A 21,372-nucleotide genomic window follows, 5' to 3' on the forward strand; every position below is an offset into this window, starting at 1 on the left:
GCAAATTGAAATTGAAATCCACGAGGAAGCAAATTTTTTTGCTGATCTTAAAGAGGAAGTAAAATGTTCATGTAATGAACATCTGAATTTACACGAAGCTGAAGTACGCAACGCTTATATAAACGATTTTTAAAGAAATAATTTTTTGCTTAAAAAATATTTTTTTATAATTTGTTGATTAATGAAAACTACAAGAAATATTGTTTAGGCAATGTAATGATTGTTATTAGAATATTTTTACAGCTCGTCGTGCCAGGGTTCGTTTTAAATAAATTTAACATTACAAATTACAGATTTAACGTATTTATTAACAAAACAAGAAATTTACTATTTACAAACGATTAATGCGGAAAATAACGTAATAATTATGAACGCGATTAACAAATGAAATAAACGATGTACGACGGAGTAGTTTCTCGAAAACTACCGATTAGTCCGCGCCAGAGAACGTCGCATCTCTAAGCCAAACTATTTTCGGACTTTACGTATGGTAATGACCATCAAAAAAGAGATAACGATTTTAATAGCGGTAAAACCGCCTTCAAAAAATGACTTCATTAATTATGGTTAAAAACCATTCAAAGGGAAGGATCTACGATAGTGGTGAAACCACTGTTAAAAGAATTTTACACGTTAAATACGGTAAAACCGTTTTCGAAAAGTACGTTAACTAATGGTGAAACCATTGTGTCAAAAATCTAATCTGCGGTGAAACCGCATTCAAAAAATGCTACGTGGTATAGACCACTTTCTTTTAGCGGTGAGACCGCTTTCGCAATGAAGGAAGAAGTGAAGAACTTGGGCCGCGCGCTCTGCTTTTACGCCGGAGCCAGTGATCCGTGATTGGCTGGCGCGTTGGGCTTGTGCGCTCGCTCGCCTTCCCCACTACCGAGAATCTCGGGACTCACGTGATCGCGAACGTGTACTACATGGCGTATTCGATCCGTCGGTAATGTAAATTATCGACTTTAGATAATTTACACGATATTCGATCGATAATTTTTAAACTTTCATTACAGCAAAAAATTATAGAATTTTTCATTTTAAAAAATTATTTCTTTAAAAATCATTTATATAAACGTTGCATACTTCAGCTACGTGAATTTACAACTTGTTTTTTTTTGGTTTACTATTCCAATCCTTGAAATTTGTTTACACACAGTATTTATTAAAAAAATTAAAAAATCGCTTTAATATTGATATTGTATTTGCAAATCAGATAATTTTCCTATCAAATAGGAATTGAGATTTAAATGCTTTCAAGATATATATTATTCCATTTTCAACTCTTATTGCATTGGCAATATGTATACGTGTATAAAGTAATAAGTATACTTGACATCTCATTAAATTTAACGAGTCACGTTAAACGTCTATGAGATGTTTCATATATTTATATGAAGAATACTAATAACATTTACTATATAAATTTCAGATGTTCACGTATATAAAGTTATACACGAATAAGTTAAAATAGAGATAAAAAAATTATTATTTTTTTATAATAAATTATAATTTATTAATTTTTTTTAATAATTATTAGATATCAATCTTTCCAAATCAAAAATATATTCTCGTCTATTTTTCTTAAAATAATAAATTATTATATTGTGTTTTTGACATCAGATATTTCTGATTTTCAAGAGAATTTTTCCTTTCTCATTTATGACATGGAAAAATGGATTAAAAATTTAAATAGGCAAATTCGTAGAATTAATAAAGTTCTAATTTCTGAAAAAAAGCTTATTGAATTATTTATCGGGAGATTGCAAATATTTTACATATATATAAGCACAATCATCTTACCCAGAATCCGCTTGAATTTTATAAATATTCTTGTTCGGAACTGTTGTCCAATTATAACTGGCAACCACTAGAGAGTAAGCGTTCATTAATCCAAACCCGAAACGTGGGTTGTACCAGAATCCAGCAGAATTTTTAAACCATCCTAAATTATCTCTGAAAAAGTGATAGAAACAAAAATTATTTCTAATTGAAGAATGTTGTTCAATTATTCAAGCCATTGAAGATCGTTCACGAACTTTATACATATATATATATATATATATATATATATATATATATATATATGCTACAGTATGACGTCATTAAACGCTTGAATACTATAGAAAATTTTTTTTTTTTATAAATTAAAAAAAAATACTATTGAAATGTTTTAGAACTTTTAAATTATTTTATTACAATTATTATTTATAATTTTATAATATACAAGTGCCATTCTATGAGTTTTTTTTATCACTTTTCGGAGTAAACTTTTCAAATTAAATGAAACATTTTTTTTATAATATTTATTAATATAAAGGTCCAAAATAATCACTTTTTAAGTAAAAATAATTGTTTATTTAAAAAATACAACAATAAATAATGAAAAATATTTCCTTTTTTCTGCACCACCAAATAAATTGGTTTAAATATCAAAATTTTCCTTATTTTTTAAGCTTTAATACCGCACAAGAAAAATAACGTGATTCGAAATAGTTAACTCACAATTTATTAAACAATGTTTATTTTCTTTTTTGTATTTTATTTATTATAAAACGTCTGCTATTGCTGCGCGCGACATTCAGAAGTTGTCGCTCTCGTTATTGAGCAGAAGCTCATTACACTAGCGTAGTAGAAAGCATGTTTTGTGAAAAGTGAGGTTATGTTGTCATTGAACGAAACGTAAACATTTCTGGTTATCACATTGAATGGTTTTTAATTATCTGTTTTGCAGTAAAAAATCATAAAAAACAATTTTGAAGGATGAAAAACCTCACTTTACACACAACATGCTTTCTACTACGCTAGTGTAATGAGCTTCTGCTCAATAACGAGAGCGACGAGGGGGAATTTACTTGTAAAAATTGTGTACACTTGTCTACAACTACACATATTACCATTATTACCTTAGTATTACACTTTTTACAAGTATTACGTACATACTACTACCAAAATATTACTAGGGTTGCCAACCGTCCTGCATTTGACGTACTTTGTCCTGCGTCCTGCAACCAACCTTCGCAGGACGCTAAATGTCCTGAATTTTTAAGTTTTGGTTGAAGTGATATTATCTTTGTGAAAAAATTTTAAAATATACAGAATATACTTATACATTGGCAAATAAAAGTGAAATCATATCTACAATTTCTGAAAATTAATTCAAATATACAGCTATATGAACAATACAAAGTTTTACGCATTCATGTGATTTCACCATAATGTTATCTATATTCACGCAAATACGTTTATACATGCAAAATTCTAAACTTTATGTACCCAACCCTTATTCGCATCAAATAGTATTCTGAACTGCTCAATCCTGAGTGTCAAAATAAAACTATATAATCTCTTTCGATTCAGTATTTGTTTACAAAAACACTATTTACTTCGCTACTTGTATCATAAACAAAAATTTTCGAAAGAAGATAAAGTATGTCTTAATTGTTACATGGTTCTAAACAGTTATTTATTACAGTTTTATAAACCTTAAAATTATTTTATTAGTACAGATCGAAAATCATGGACTGTCCCGACTCTGAAAATGGCGTAACACCTACAAAAAAAACGAAAACGCTTATGCAACTACCTCAAACAATGGGAAAATGAATTTTCTTGGTTAATTGAAGACAAAAATACACTAGATTCTTCAAATTTATCTAAAGGATATTATACAATACGTCGGAAAAGCTTTCTTGTTGCATACGGAGGCAAAAGTGATGTTAAAAAACATGAATTAGGAGCTGAGCATAACAAGAAATCTAGTGATATTAAGCAAATCCAGTTGATGGAAACTTTTTTCCGGACAAAGATAAACTCACTTTAAAAGATGAAAAAGTGATTGCTGCCGAGTTAACTAATGTTTATCATACTGTTTGCCACAGTCACTCATACAATTCGTTAACTTGTTCTGCTGACCTGGCATCGATTATTTATAACGATTCTGAAATCGCAAAAAATTTGCATTTAGGCCGAACCAAAGGAAGTTCTATAGCATTTAATGTCCTTGCACCAGCATCTTTAAAATCTTCATTGGCTGTCTTCAGAACTGGAATATATTTTAGTGTTTCTACCGATGCATCGAATCACGGTAGTTCGAAATTATTTCCAATTCTCCTACGTTATTATTTACCGTCAGCGGGGATAAAACTTTTCTTGCTAGACTTTTACGAAGATCCAAATGAATCAGCAAATGATATTTTTAATAATTTAAAAGCAAGAATCGCAGCGTATGGACTTGACATTCAAAAATTTCTAGCTATTCGGCAGATAATGCAAATGTAAACTTTGGTCATAATCATTCAGTTTACACATTACTTTGTCAAGAAAATCCGAATGTAATAAAATCCGGTTGTTCAGCTCATATGGTAAATAATAGTATAAGGAACAGTTTGGAGAAATGCAAATTCGATCTTGAGAATTTGGTATTGAAAATTTATAGTCACTTTTCATCACAAGCAAAGCGAACTAAAGAACTTAAGGAATTCTTTGAATTTGTTGATTTGGAATATAAAGGTATTCTTCGTCATGTTCCGACAAGATGGCTTTCTCTATATCCAGCCGTGGATAGATTAGTGAAAATATTTCCAGCGCTAAAAAGTTATTTCTTGTCGCTAGACGAAGAAGCTTTTCCAGTAAGCATTAAGCTTTACTTGTCAGAAGAAGTGGATGGAATTCAAAGCATAATCACGGAATGTTATTTAACTTTTTTCCATAATGTGCTAAATCTAATCTATGAAACTGAAAAAAAACTCGAACAAAATAATCTTCTTTGTTTTGAAGTTTTTGAAATTTTAAAGAATTTGCGAATGAAATTAAAGCAAAGAATAGAGGATGAATTCTTGGGCTTTATGTGCTCGAATCTTCTTAAGAGTCTTCCAGCGTACAACATAAGGATAATTGTACAAACATGCATGAAATTTTATCGTGATGTTCTTAACTATTTAGAATCAAATTTTCATTTTTCGGAGAACAGTCAACTTTCAAAGTTAAAAATTCTTTCTTTGAATGGAAGCAATAACTTATCGTGATATAGAGCAGATTGTTACTGACTTGGGAATTAAAGATAGCATTGATATGGATCAGTTGTACGAAGAATTTTCTTCAATTAGAAAATCAATAAGATTACTGGCTTCATCTGAAGTTAAATCTCCTATAGAAAAATGGACATCTATTTTTAAATTTAATCCTGTATTAAAAAATTTGCTTATAATTGTCCAATTTGTCTTTTCTATATTTGGTTCAAATGCTGATGCTGAACAAATTTTTTCAATGTGTTCTGCTTCTTGGACAAACACTCGCAATCGTTTAACAGTAGATCACATAAAAGCAGAATTGCAACTAAAAGTTAATTATTCTGAAGATTGTCGAGAATTCTACAAGAAAGGTTCTTAAGAATAGAGCGTTACTACAAGCTTCTAAGTCAGGAAAAAATACTCTTTTAAAATGTGATAAAAATTTGTGATTTATTACAATTTACATAGATATTGTTGTTTTGTTTAAAATAGTCTGTGAATTACGTTTTGATATGTATTATATTAAATGTTATATAGCTTTTAATAATATATATTCTATTTATATAATTTAAGATTATCGTAGAGAGAAAAATATTCTTTTTAATATTGTTTTGAAAATTCTAATTATTTAATGTTCATTCATGTACCTCTGTTCTTGATAAGCTCAATTTTTCATCCTATTTTGTGTAGCAACTAAATAAATTTTTAAAAAAATAATATTTTATATTTGTCCTGCATTTTTTGTGCCTCTCCTGCAATTTAAACAGTCTTGTCCTGAATATCAGAACTTTGAAGTTGGCAACCCTACCCCGAAAACATGAAGTAATCTGAAAAAGAATCTGATTGTTCGAGAAATAATTGAAAAATAAAACGAACAGATTCCCCAACACAACATAACCTCAATGAATTGAACGGAAATACTTCCATTAAATAAATTTTCAATTCCTGATATGATACGAATTTTATTTTTTTGTATTGCAATAAAAAACACAAATAAAATGAAATAAAACTAACATTTTTTTTTTTGTAGTTAGTTAATTAAAAAAAATTTTGATAATTTTATTTCTATTTTTAACTTGATATATTTTCTGAATCATATTCTGTAATTTAACTCTAAGTTACTCGCGTCAAGACAAGTAAACGGATTGAGACTGCGAGACCGAGACTATATAGAATTTCCGAGAACGATATCCGTAATTTTAATATTTAACGAGACCGAGACGATACTAGAAAAAAAATTGTTATAAAAATTTCAAAGTTATTTCATTTCAAAAGCATTTTGAGAAAAAGGATTCATATATTAATTTAGACTTCACTTCAAATTTTTTTTTTGTTCTTTTGTATAATTAAAAAGGGGTAAATTTCGTTTTTAAAATTTAGAATTAAATATATATATTCAGAAAATGATTCGCCTTTTTAAATTAAAACTTATTGAAAGTTTGCGAAGAACGTGAATATATATATTTTGAATAGGATGCTGATGGTAATTATAACGATGGAGTGAAGAGGATCATTTGGCGTTGTGTGAGTTGTACGTTTTTTTCATGGTTAGTTTCACGGTAGCTAAAGATTTTCCGTTGAAATTCAGCGACCTAGATTTTCTTCGAGTACACCTGAATGAGAATGGCATGCCTCTTTAATTTAGGGTACCCGCGCCTCAGTATGCATAGAGGTCGTGGAATTGCGCGAGGGCGAAAGTGTGAAATGAAATTTAAATCTTTTTTACCTAAGGGGGCTGTATTCCGATGTGTACACTATGAGATGTTGAACATCCCTCCATGTTAATTCCTCACTAAAAAAGAAATATATTGTATTTAGTATTTTATAATTTTTCAGTTAAATTTTTTTTTCTTTTCTTTTTTTCTTTTTGACAATCATAAATTTTCTAAAAAAAAATTTCAAAGTATATTATAATAAATAATTAAATAAAATATCACAATTTTCACACATAACAGTCATTCTTTAGCATATTTTAGATATATCCATAAAATTACAAATCAATCCATTTAATATTTTAAGAGTAAAGTTCCCGACAAAATTAGATTGTTAAGAAGTTTAAGTTGCACTTAAAAACCTATATTAAAGTATAATATTGAATTAGAAACAATTTTCTTTTTAAAGACATTTTATTTGTTTAAAGCAAAATTTGTTTCTTGACATACATATAAGTATGTTTTATCCGATCTCTATTTAAAAATTGAAAAGAATCACGCGCAACACACTTTTTAAGCTTTTCCTGGCTTTTAACTTTTGACATTTGAGTAATATAGAACAAAAGAATTTAATTTCTAAGTTAACTGTGCTTTGATAAATGCAATATTTTTCCTCAATATTTTGTGAATTAAAAATAAAATAATAATAATAAATAATAACGTATAATAAAATAAAATTTGCTTTTATACATTTTTATTTATTGAGTTATCTTTTTTTAAAGTTCGGAACCAAAAATTAATATTTTGCCAGGTGAAGAAAAAAAAATTGGTGCATTTACTTCAAATATTTAAATAATATAATAAATACTTAAAAACCAAATGTAACAAAAGTTTAATTAATTATTATTTGCAATATGAATAATAATGAATTATTATTACATTTGTCTATTATGATTAATAATTATGTGCACAATTTTGTTTATAATTAATAAAAAAATGTATTTAATATTTATTACAAATTTATCCGTCCGACACAATTTTTGATCCACAAAAAAATTTAACATTTTCGGAAACTAGGACCCAAAAAAATACACGTATCTGGCCGTTTTGCTAGATCAAGTCGTTTGTGGTTTTTAGTGGTGAAAACAACCCCTAAATGAAAAGTGAGAAGATATCTTTTAAAATTTATTAATATTTTATAAAACTTGGTATCTGGGGGTTTTCAGGGTCACTAATTATTAATCTGATGTCAGATTTTCAAAATGGCGGATCCAATATGTCGATCAAATTTTTAAAAAGTTATTAATTTTTTATTTTATATCCGCCATTTTCAATTTTGACAATTTAACATCAGATTCGTCATCAGCGACCCAAAAAATCCCTAAATATCAAGGTTTAAAAAAAATTTAATAACTTTTTAAAATTTTGACCGCCATATTGAATCTGCCATTTTGAATTTTGAAAATATGACATCAAATTAATAATCAGCGACCCCGAAAACCCTCAGATACCAAGTTTCATAAAATATTAATAATTTTTAAAAGCTATCTTGTCACTTTTTATTTAGGGGCTGTTTTCACCCCTAAAAACCACAAATGACTTGATCTTGCAAAACGGTCAGACACGGGTATTTTTTTTGGGGTCCTAGTTTCCAAAAATGTTGGATTTTTTTGTAGGTCAAAAAAAAAGTTGAATTTTGTCGGACGGTGTTATAAAGGTAATAAAAATAATTTTTGTAAAAAAAGATATTTATAAAGACATTTATTGTGGTTACGAAATTTATTTTAGTAAATTTTATTTTTAAGAAGTTGTTAATTAGTGCATTTCGTTTATTGAGTTAGCGTTAAGTATCATCAACTTATTTTTGAATGAATTAACTATTAAATTGAGGTTCATAAAGTTAGTTATGATGAAACCTGTTTCTAACTTCGTTATCACATGCGCTCTAACTTCTGTATCAATGTTTCTAAGCATTTCTCTAGTATATACCTGCGATAAAACTAAATCGACGTTAATTAAAAAAATATTTCAAAAACTACAACAATAATACATAACATCTCTAAATTTCAATTAGTTAAAAAAAACTAATTTACGTACTTAAATGCATTTTAATTTAGCAGAATTTTTATTCAATCGAATTTTATGTGATTTGTATAATTTTAAATGTCAGAATTTCAAAATTCAGAGATTCTTCATTTGTCCGAAATTGTAAATGGCCAAATAAACAATCAACAGAAATATTTCGATGCGATTTTTAAAATTGACAAATCAGAATATTTTCTTGATGATTTCTGATTGGTCTTTAGTTTGTCTAAAGAATAATTATATCTAATAAAATTCTATAAAATTAAAATTTTAACTAAAGATTTTTAAGGGATAATCATGCGAAGCAAATTTGACTAATAACCCTTAAAAATGAATTTAACTAATAATTTCAAAATAATAATTAATAACTAATAATTTTAACTAGGGTCAACTGGGGTAAATCCGAACGCTTTTAGTAAGTTTCAACAATAACATAAGTTTTTTCTTTAAAAAAAAAATACTTCCGGTATTCTGGTGCATGAAGTTGTTACTTTACTTCCATAGAACAATTTTATGGGGTAGAAAAAATTTTTGATAAATTACAATCGCAGGAAACTTAGCGTTCGTATTTACCTCGATACTTTGCAACTTTCCTAAAATATGGGGGTAAATACGAACGCCACTGTATTTCGGAAAAATCTTAGGGAAAATAAATTTAAAGTATTGCAATTGTTAAACTTATATAAAAACTCAAAAAAAATACGATAATAAACCTATTATGTAATAATGCATCATATATAAATACAAAAATCAAACAGGTTAAAAATTAAAATGCATTACACAATTAAAACCTTCAATAACTTTATCAAATCATAACGGATTTTTGCAAAACTTGGTACAGAAAGTATTTTGGAGTGATTGAATGTAAATACAAAAATAAAAGTCAAATTTTTTAAATTCAAAATGGCGTACTTTCCTAAAACTTATTTTTAAAAATGATCAAATTTGCTAACCCTGAAACCCCCTGAGTAACAATTTTCGAGCGAATCCAATGAATTTTTTAATTCTCGTCCGCCATTTTGAATTTTGAAAAACTGACTTCAAATTGGTAATCAGCGACCCCAAAAACCCTAAAATGCCAAATTTTATTAAGATCCTGAAAAACTTTTTTCAACAAACCATTTGGCAAAAAAATTGAAACACTCCTTCGAGAGAACAGAGATTAAGTTTCTGCTTATTAATTACTAACGAGGATACGTATAGAAAGAAAAACTTTTTTCTATGTACTTTTATAATGTTAAAATAATAGTGTAATCAAATAAAAACAATTTTGTGTGGCTTTGATGTAAAAAAAAATTATTAAAAATACCGTTCGGATTTACCCCAGTTTTCCAATTTTCTTGGGTAAATACGAACGGTCTGATATTATTAATAAAATTTTACAGAAGGCAAAAATCAAATATAGTTTCTGTTCTAGTATTCATAACAAACAATTATAAATAATAAAATGAATTTTTAGCTTCTTTTTCTTCAAATACGAGACAAAATACTGTAAGAGTGTCATCTTTGATTTTCAATCTTTTTTGCAATACTTGTTATCTTTGTTTATGCTGTTGCTAATTAACAAACAAAAAATGGGATAATACTTAGAATCTCTTCAAGAGGATCTGAGGTAAAAATTCTCATATCGAACTTATTTTTAAAAATTTTAATTAAGCTGAAATAATTAGCGTTCGGATTTACCCCCCGTTCGGATTTACCCCGACTGACCCTACTTCAAATTTAGAGAGTAATTTATATAGGCAATAAATTGATTTATTATAAAATATATTGAAATGAATATCTATATACATATGTTATATACTTTTAAAGAAAAAATTATACTTTGCTTGAAGAGCCAGTGCTAAAATGCCTGCAGCTAATGGAGCAGAAGCAGATGTTCCAGTGTGCTTTATTGTGCACTTATTTTTTAAATCTGTTGTTACCTGAAATTTAATCACTTTGTAATGCAAATTTTTATAAAAAGAAAAAAAATTTTTTAAATATTAAAATGAAAATTATTTAAAAATAAATAAAAATAATACCTAACTATAAATAATATAATAATCAATAATATAAAAAAAAATTTCCTTAAATTTATAATAAAGTGATTATTTTCAATAAAAATAAGCAATTTTTGTTTTTATTTATATAAAAGAAATAATAAAAAAAAAAAATGTTTACATAGCAGAGAACTTACAATCATTTGATCGTGATAAGCTCCACTACTATAAGTTGTTGCAAGGGTTGCTGAACATCGTTCACCATACCAAGGAAATCTTCCAGTTTGGCTGGCAGATCCAACTGCCACTGTGTAAATGCTACCAACATAACCATCACAACCGCAATCGTCAGATTTTGATCCTCCATTTCCTGAAGCCCAAACATATATGCTACCCTTTCCTTTTCGACCCTGACAAATCAATTTTTTATCAACTCATAAAAAGAAACTCGTAAAAGTGTATTTTTATAGAACGAAAGGGGCTTTTGATGGTTATTATATTTTTTATTCAGTTTTATTATTTTATTTCCCAGACCAATTTTCCAATATATATATAGGGGAGAGTGACAAACAGTGTGACACTTTTTTTTCAAAGACATATTAATATGTCAATTTTATATATTTTTGAAGACTTTTTGGTATTACCATAAAGTTTGAACTCTTTTCTACTCTTTTCTTTTTCTATTCTATTAAGATTATATTGTGATTAAATAAAAAAATTTGAAGTTTTTCAAACTTGATACATTTTTCTTGTTTTGAACCCTGGCGGATTCGATTTGCGTAATGTCTACTTAACTAAGCGGACTTTAGGTAGACATGTAAAAAAACGTATAGAAAAGCTATTAATCGACTTATTATGATAAAAAAAAGTTGATAAAAGGGTAAATGAATGTTTATAGAGTAAATTCGTACAAAATTTGTAATTAATAAAGCAATAAATAATTAATAATGAATGGAAATGTGCGCGAGGTACCTGATCAGTTCAGCTGTACAATTATTTTCGTGCTATTTTCATGAAAAGAATATAAATTAACTGCAAAAACAATTGATATTTATAAAAAAGTGTAAAATTGATTTAATTTTATTATTTGCAATACGAATTATTAAATAATAATTAAGTTTTTATCAAATGTGAATAGTGTTGTGAAAACCTGTGAAAACTAATGAGTTACTACATTACCGATCGCATATGAGAGATGGCGCCACCAGTTTTTACAATACAGTGCGAGCATGTTTTCTTCCAAGCTTTTGCTTTGAAAGAAAATAAAAAGTGAATTTTAAAATGCAGAATAAAGTTATACAAATAATTATTGATTTCATAATTGTTTCTCGTCAAAAATTACGGACATGATTGCAGCTTTTTTGTTACACTCATCGAGAACTTTTTATTATCATATGCGATCGGTAATGTAGTAACTCATTAGTTTTCACAACACTATTCACATTTGATAAAAACTTAATTATTATTTAATAATTCGTATTGCAAACAATAAAATTAAATCAATTTTACACTTTTTTATAAATATCAATTGTTTTTGCAGTTAATTTATATTCTTTTCATGAAAATAGCACGAAAATAATTGTACAGCTGAACTGATCAGGTACCTCGCGCACATTTCCATTCATTATTAATTATTTATTGCTTTATTAATTACAAATTTTGTACGAATTTACTCTATAAACATTCATTTACCCTTTTATCAACTTTTTTTTATCATAATAAGTCGATTAATAGCTTTTTTATACGTTTTTTTACATGTCTACCTAATGTCTACCTAAAGTCCGCTTAGTTAAGTAGACATTACGCAAATCGAATCCGCCAGGGAAGGTTTGTGTTTAACAGTGGGACACCAATTATTAAGAACCGAATAATTATTTCAATAATAATATTCTGCTTCATACTTTGTAAATATATATTTTTTGCATTAAATAACGTTAAAAAATGTTGCAAAACACTCATAATTTATTAATATTTTACATTTTTATAATACGATGTCAAGTTTCATATAAAAAATTGCTATTATTTTTTTTCACGTTTACGGTACTGCTGATCGTACGTCATAATTTGGTCATAACCTAAAAACAATTTGGAGGAAAATTTGAATAGTCGTTCTCTTAGCAAGTGTTACTTTTTAAATGTTGTCGGACAATAATTGTAATAATTATTAATTATGAATTTTGAATTTTTTCATTGTTTTTTAGCATAAAAAAATCACATTTTTCGTCGCTGTGTAAGTATAAATGCGCATGCGTATAGCTGTCACAACTTATAATCAGTGTTACCAAAATCCACGTTTCATAAACTTAAATTTTTGCCTGTCCCAGTGTTTAATGTCCCACTGTTTAAATTAAGCAATCGCAAGAAATTATTTAAATAAAAATTGTTTGTTAAATTTTAAAATATTTTAAATTATTAAATATTATATTTGAAAAAATGAGTAAACGAAGTAACAAGTACACTTTTTTTAAAAACTGTCCTATCTATATAAAAATCAGCATTGTATTTTAAGAAAAAATTTACTCTGGTACGTCAAAAACAGTTTTTTTCAATTTTCTTTGTAAACAATGAATCAATGTGGCTAAAATTTTTGGAGATAGTGTGTTTTCATAAACATGGTTTACATTTAAATTTTGGTCGAGTTTCTTTAAGTAGTTTTTCAGAAAATTAAAGTGTCCTACTGTTTAAACTGTCCCACTGTTTGTCACTCTCCCCTATATATATATATATTGTTACTTTCATTTTTTATATAAAATTAAATAATAAGTCAGGAGAAAAATAACTATAATAATAATTGCTGAAAATAATTTATCAACAAATATAATAATAAAACATAAATTAATTTATTTGTCATAATGCGTTAATTTTTAAAATCTTGTTATCGTTGTAAAAGCAATTAAAGAAAAAGATAAATTCAATTTTTATTAATCTAAAACATGAATAGCAGAGAGAATTTTTAATAAGCTAGGAGCTACGAACTTGCTGTGAAATATTATACTGTATAAGCTTTTAATAAAACACTGCTGCAATATTGCAATGAAAGATTAATGACTATTAAAGACAATGTTACAATTAATGTTTATATTTTTTTTTTTTTTTTATTAACTACCTATTTATTTTTCTATTTTATTTAATATTTTTTCTTTCAGACACACAATTAAACGCATGAATTAATTAAAAATTACTAAAATTAATTTCTTAAATTTTTCAATTTCCTTAAAATTTTATTATCTGATATTCACTTTCAGCTTAAAATATTTGTTAGTTTACGAGATTTGCAATAATAACAAAAAAATTTAAACTGCTATATCTTCCGTTCTAATAATCGGATTGAGGTCTACTTTTTTTTTAAATGTCAAGGAAAATGAGAGGAATAAATCTCTTTTAGAACAATTTTTTTATAATTTTACAACTAAAAAAATTATTAAATAATAATTGAATAAATTTCACGCGGCAATCTAAAATTCAATCACTTAAACGCTAAAATAATCTTACCTGTGTTTTCTTTAATGTTCCAAAGGAATCCAATTGTAAATGCAAGTTTAACTTATTTAATTTTAATAATTTACGAGTATAAAGAATTGCGATTTCTGCTAGTTGGCGTGCAGATTGCGCACGCAGCATTCTCACGTAGCCAATTTAGTCCACGAATCACGTCAGCTGGTTCCAGGAGAATGCTGCGTGCGCAATGTCGTCTGCACGTCAACTAGCAGAAATCGCAATTGTTTATACTCGTAAATTATTAAAATTAAATAAGTTAAACTTGCATTTACAATTGGATTCCTTTGGAACATTAAAGAAAACACTGGTAAGATCATTTTAGCGTTTAAGTGATTGAATTTTAGATTGTCGCGTGAAATTTATTCAATTATTATTTAATAATTTTTTTAGTTGTAAAATTATAAAAAATTGTTTTGAAAGAGATTTATTCCTCTCATTTGCCTTGACATTTTAAAAAAAGTAGACCTCAATCCAATTATTAGAATGGAAGATATAGCAGTTTAAATTTTTTTGTTATTATTGTAAATCTCGTAAACTAACAGATATTTTAAGCTGAAATTTACGTTAAAGATTAGTCTTACCATATATAACAAAATTCCAAAGTTTCATTGCAATCAGTTAACCTACTCCGAAAAAGTCAAAATCTCACCTGGAATCGCACTTTTATTATTAGTTTTTTTTAAATGACAAAGTGCTGTTAAATAATGAATCCGGTTAAAGTGAGAAATATATTGCAAGTGTAGTGAATGGATGAAGAGACAATTTCATCGTTTATCGATAAGTTATACTCGGTTACTAACCTCACCTTAAAAAATATAAAAAATGTATATTAAATATTATTTAACAACAAATTTCAACTCAAAATAATTTTTTGGTTTCAGGTCAAAGAATTTAATTCAGAAGCTGCATGTTCCACAGATTTTAATGCAAATGAAACTGGTGATATGACCTACGGAAATCTGCTATCGATTATTTTAGAAGGCGAAGAAACTTAACAAATTGTATTAGACGGATCAAAGCTTTGTTAATACAACAAATTGTATTGCCGATTTAACAATTTAGTTTTGTTATTTCAACTGTTCCATAACAATTCTCTTTGTTCATCAAACAATTTTGTTTGTTCATCGAACAATCCGAATAGTCCTAATATCAATCCCACACGGAAAAAAATTAATCTCTGAACTTGAAATAACATTAATCTTACATCCAGTGAAATATAAGTATGTCTAAAGTAGACATTATAGTCATAATTACGGTGATAAGTTGTGTTTCATTTTGTCAAACTTTATACCTAAAAACGCCATAAATTCACATCTCTAATTTAGAGATTTGTTCATTTCACAACTCTTCTAATATGGATTACATTGTATTTCACAGTTTGAGTCAGTTTTCACTTTACGTATTTGTTATCAAGTGGAAAATATTTTATTTACGTTTAATAAATTTATTTATCACAATGGTTGACGATTTTGTCAAAAACTGTTTAATTTGATAGAATTTAACAGAGTATTTGCAGGTAAAACATTTATATTATCATGTTTTGACACCGGATAACTTAACCTATAAAAAGTTGTACTGAACCATGTTTTTTTATTATTAAGAAATATGAAAAAAATTAAATGTTTATTCTAATAATATATTATTTTAATTTATTCAAATAAGTTGATAGTTTAGAACTATATGTTCCATATCATAAAATTAGAGATTTCTAATATGATTTTTAGCCATAAGAAATATGTGTTTTTCATATTTAATATTCGGATTATAGATATAACCCCAAATTTCAGTTCTAGAAATCTGCTCACATCCGACGTCCGATTCCAGAGATAGTTTATGTGTAAATCTCACATTAAATCTCTAATTTAGAGATTAATTTTTTTCCGTGCATTTTAACAATTTTTTTTGATCCCAAAAACAAATATAATTGCTGGTTCTATATGGACAATCCGGAATTGTTGTGTGGACCTAATTTTTTATAATCACAACAATTCTTTTTTCTCCGTGTGTACAATATCTCGTACATTAGATAAAAATTATTCTTTTTGACAATAATTTATAGAAAACTAAATATATAAATTATTTTTTTTTTTCATCAAAAGAACAGACTTTTTGAGAATACACTTTCTTGCATTTCCTTTAGAAATCAAGTTGAATTTAGAAAAAAGCATGATGTTTGCCTTTCATTAAGAAAAGTAAAGAGAGTGTGCTTTTACTCTTCAGAGTGAGAAAAGTTTCGAGGTCATTGTCGACACATATGTATTGTACATATTTCGTATACTCTCTTCGGATTGTGCACAATATGTTACTATTAGATATCCCAGTTGAGCTTTGCATAAATTATATACTTTAACTTTCCAAAAACGAATTTAAACTTGGTGTCTCATCTCAATATAGTGAATAAAGAAAATTATATTTAAACGTACAGAAAAATTGCATTAGATAAAATTTGCACATAGTTTGGTCCTAAGGGTAAATACTTCAACCACCAAGTAGTTTTAGATTTTTGTCAAAAACTTAAAAATTTAACCCCTTTTTTGAAAATCAAAAATATTTTTGACTTTTTTTTTTAAAGAAAGAACCATTTTTATTTCTTTTCTCTTAAATTAAGAGAAAAGAAGGTTCTTTTCTCAAAAAAAATTGAAAAATATTTTTGATTTTAAAAAAAGAAGTTAAATTTTTTGAAAAAAATTCGAAATATCATTTCAAAACTATTCGAAAGAGCAGAAAAAATCCAAGGCCAAAAAATTTTTTTTTTAAATTTTTTGTATAAAAGTCACGACTTTTCATAGAATCCACTGTTTACAATTTTATTGTTAGATCACTTGAGAAAATTTTAATATATAATAATAATCAGTAAATCTAGAGAGAACTATTGATTCGTTAAATTGCACTTTAAAATTAGTTTTCCTTTTCGCTATGTTCATTCAATTAAAAATTAAGGTTAATAGACTTCTCAGCTTCTACAATATAATTTTTAGTCTATTATTTTAATTAAATTAGTATATGATCAAATCTTTAAAGATTATGCGATCCACGAAATTTATTCCAAAAAAAAATCTTAATTGGTAATTTTTTTTAGATATGTAATAAAAACAATTTACAGTTTTCAAAGTTATTTTATATATAAATTATGCAAATTAAAAATAATTAAATGTTCTTAATAAAAAAAAAACATTGTTGTGTCCAGAGAAATAATAAAAATAAATGAAGCACCTAAAATTTTCAATATAAGTTGTAAATTCAAATAAAAATTGCTAAACTTTTTTTATCAAATAAAAATAAAAAAAAATGTATGTACATGCGTATATTAAAGTATCAAGGGGTTGAAATAGTTTTTATATGACCTGATGATACAGGTCATTGGGGACAAGTGACTAACCTGTTTGACTCCCCTTTCGAGTGCTTCAGAGGCCAATCTGCCCGGTGCTTCTAAACTTTTCCCATCGTCTGCTGGACCCCACGATGCTGTATAAATATCGACCAATTCTGGCTTATAACCAAGAGCCTCACCTTCGACCCGGTCGTTAACAACTCCGTCTAGCATTTTAATTCCACCAATTGATGCTTCAAAAGACACTCCGACACCACATTTTTTATTGTCAGCTTCCATTGCAATTTCACCAGCACACCTGGTTCCATGTCTATTTAATCCTAAATTTAGAAAAAAATTAAATTCTCATCATTTGTTAAAAAAAAATACAATGAGACGCATGAATAATGTCTAAAATTAATTTATTAGAATTTTTATTTGATAGAATATTTCATTAGATATAGAATTTTCTTTTAGCCGAATTTTTATTTCGAATTATTTTTTTAACAGAATTTCCATTAAATTGATTTTTCATGTTACAGAGAATTTTTATACAACCGAAAACTCACTTTACAGAATTTTTATTTGATCGAATTTTTATTTAACAGAACTTTTATTAATAAATATTTGGCAGAAACATTTTGGTGGGAATTTAAAAATTAATCAATGAAAAATTTCTGAATTTCTTATTGGTTAATTTTAAAATTCGCGTCCAAAAGTATTTCTGACGGAAGTTAATTCGAACAAATGAAAATTTTATCAAATAGAAATTCGATAAAATTCATTAAGAAAACTTTTTTAAAAATTCCTAACATTTATTTATTTTTACAAAAGGAACATAACACAGATCTCGATTTTCCAATCATTAATTCTAATTTTTTGGAACTCGAAAATTTTTTCAATATTTTTTTTCAATTTCTTTTTTTCTAATATTTTTTATCTTCTTTTTTTTATCATTAAAAATTTTTGTTTTTAAAGCAATTTTCCTTTAAATTTAAATTTTTTTTGCGATTCATAAATTTGATATATTTATTTACTTTAACAATAACTAGTCAGATATTTAGGTCCATCAAACCAGCACCTCCACAATTAAAATTTAGAAATCGGACTACACTAGATTTTTGGGATTTTTTAGGGCTATTTTTGGGCCCCATTAAGAAATTTTGGGCTCTTTAAATTTTTCCAAAAATTTAATTTTTTTGTGGAGCTGCCCACTTACGTCAAGCTAGCACCTTCACTATGTAAAAACTTAAAAATTAAAAAAATCGAATACTCTATATTTTTGGGCTTTTTTTGGGCTCTTCAAAAATAAAAATCCCGATTTATAAAACTCACCCCTTCATAAAAAACCAACCCTTTTAATATCAGCAACTTACATTTTCCAAGTTTTCCAATTGATAAATTCATCGGATTCGCTTGAAACTCGTTATACGGGGGTGTTCGAGGTCGCTGATAACGAATCTGAAGTCTGTTTTCAAAAATTCAAAATGGCGGATCCAATATGGCGTTTTACCCCTAAACCCTAAAATCACCCCTAAACTTTGAAACAAGAGTATATTTTGAGCAATTTACGCTATTTTAATTTATTTCTTCTTCTAACTGATCCCAATATTTTTGGGTTCCTCAAAAACCAGCCATTCCGATTTTTGGGCTCTGCCCCTAAACTCAAAATCCACCCCTAAACTTTAAAACAAGTGTACATTTTGAGCCATTTACGATATTTTTTTTTGTTTCTTCTTCTAACTGATCCCAATATTTTTGGGCTCTACCCCTAAACCCCAAAAATCACCCCTAAACTTCAAAACATGTGTAAACTTTGAGCTATTTACGCTATTTGATTTTATTTCTTCTTCTAACTGATCCCAACATTTTTGGGCTTAAAGATATTGGGATCAGTTAGAAGAAGAAATAATAAAAAATATCGTAAATGGCTCAAAATATACACTTTTTTAAAGTTTAGGGGTGGATTTTGAGTTTAGGGGCAGAGCCCAAAAATCGGGATGGCTGTTTTTGAGGAAACCAAAAATATTGGGATCAGTTAGAAGAAGAAATAAAATAAAATAGCGTAAATGGCTCAAAATATACTCTTGTTTCAAAGTTTAGGGGTGGTTTTAGAATTTAGGGGTAAAATGACATATTGGATCCACCATTTTGAATTTTTGAAAACGGACTGCAGATTCGTAATCAGCGACCTCGAAAACCCCCGACTAACGAGGTTTAAACGAATCCGATGAATTTTTTTAAAATTCGTCCGCCATATTGGATCCGCCATTTTGAATTTTTGAAAATGGATTGCAGATTCGTATTACCGACCACGAAAACCCCCGAGTAATGAGGTTTAAACGAATCCACACTATACATATTTCCTTAAATTTAATTTCTCTTCATTTTTTTTTTTTTTTTTATAAAACTCTCATGTTTTTTATTCTTTTTCAAATTATTCTTCAATTTTTGTTAATTGGAATTCCTAAAATTATCTATTTTTCTTCCAATTTCTTAGACTTTTTATTTTCATAAATTTTTAGTTTGCTTTCATTTTTCTAAAAAAAATTCAAAAAAAAATTTTTCTCCATATTTATTATTATTATTTGTTTGTAAATCTTAAATTTTACTTATTTAGTATTAAACTGGCCCAAAATTCTTAATTTTCGTGACAAATGCTCTTTTCATTTTGTGAATTTCTAAAATTCCTTATTTTTCTTTCAAAGTTTCGCTTGAATTTTCTATTTTCTTCTGTCAAATTTCTTTTTTTTTTCTTTCTCAATGTTTTTCTCAAACTACTCGTGCTTTAAATTTTTCCTTCAAATTCTCCTTTTATTTTAGAATTTCTTAAAATTTGAATATCATTTAATTTTTCAATTTTTAAATTGTTAAATGCAAACTAATTTGTTTAATCAAGTTTAAAAAATAAATAAAACTTTTAATAATAATTCATTTTTTATTATTAATAATCATAGTCTCAACACCGAAATTGGACCTGAAAAAAAATTATTTTAAACTTTGAATTTTTGATTTTTTAATTGTTGGACACTCTGTAAATAGAAATTCTGTTAAATTAATGCTTGGTTAAGTACAAATTCTTAGTGAAAAATCTGTTTAATGAAAATTCTGTCAAAAAATAATTCGAAATAAAAATTCGACTAAAAGAAAATTCTATCTAATGAAATTTAATCAAATAAAAATTAAAAAAGAAAATAATTTTATACATTAATTCATGAGTGTAAAAAAAATCTCGTGCAGAAATTTCTCCACTTTATCTTATTTAAAATGGGGCTTTAGTCAGGGGCTAACTAGTTTTCCGTTTTTAATAAATTGTAAATAAACTAAATTTTTTAAATTACTTTTCGTAAAAAAAATGTTATTAACAATTAACAACTTGAAAAAATAGGGTAATTTAGAGGAATTTCTGCACGGGATAATGTACTCTTTAAATTTGAATTAGTGAGAATTCCTTTAATAACTCAAATTATTAGAAATTTTCACTAATTTTTATTAAAATATTACTATTTGATCTAATAAATTTTCTTATTAAATTTTATTAAAAAATATTTAATATTATTAAAAATATTTTTTTTATTAAAAATATTTTTTTTATTAAAAATATTTTTTTTATTAAAAAATATCTAAATATTATTAGAAATTTTCACTAATTCAAATTTAAAGAGCAATTTTTGTATGCGGTTATCAATTTTTATTTTATTATTATTATTTAATTTATTAATTTTTAATGAAAATTACATGCCTGTTGCTTCATAACGAGGTATTGGATCATTATCTCTGTTATTAACATCATAACTGATTTCGGGATCCTGTTAATAATTTCACAAATA

At 26.7% G+C, this 21,372-nt stretch overlaps 1 protein-coding gene across 1 annotated transcript in view; it reads right to left on the reverse strand.

Annotated features, from left to right (window-relative positions):
* LOC127285344 (neuroendocrine convertase 1-like) overlaps positions 1-21,372 on the reverse strand; it is a 63,933-nt gene that overhangs the window by 9,084 nt on the left and 33,477 nt on the right. Inside the window, exons 6-11 of the mRNA XM_051311324.1 lie at positions 21,285-21,351; positions 17,612-17,883; positions 10,932-11,144; positions 10,577-10,677; positions 6,742-6,807; positions 1,807-1,959 (exon numbers count right to left, since the gene is read on the reverse strand). Coding sequence (XP_051167281.1) covers positions 1,807-1,959; positions 6,742-6,807; positions 10,577-10,677; positions 10,932-11,144; positions 17,612-17,883; positions 21,285-21,351 — 872 coding nt within the window. The remainder of the gene's footprint in view (positions 1-1,806; positions 1,960-6,741; positions 6,808-10,576; positions 10,678-10,931; positions 11,145-17,611; positions 17,884-21,284; positions 21,352-21,372) is intronic.

Source organism: Leptopilina boulardi, unplaced genomic scaffold (assembly GCF_019393585.1).
Source record: "Leptopilina boulardi isolate dan_hultmark-lab unplaced genomic scaffold, ZJU_Lbou_2.1 LbouV2_121, whole genome shotgun sequence".
Lineage (NCBI taxonomy): Eukaryota > Metazoa > Arthropoda > Insecta > Hymenoptera > Figitidae > Leptopilina > Leptopilina boulardi.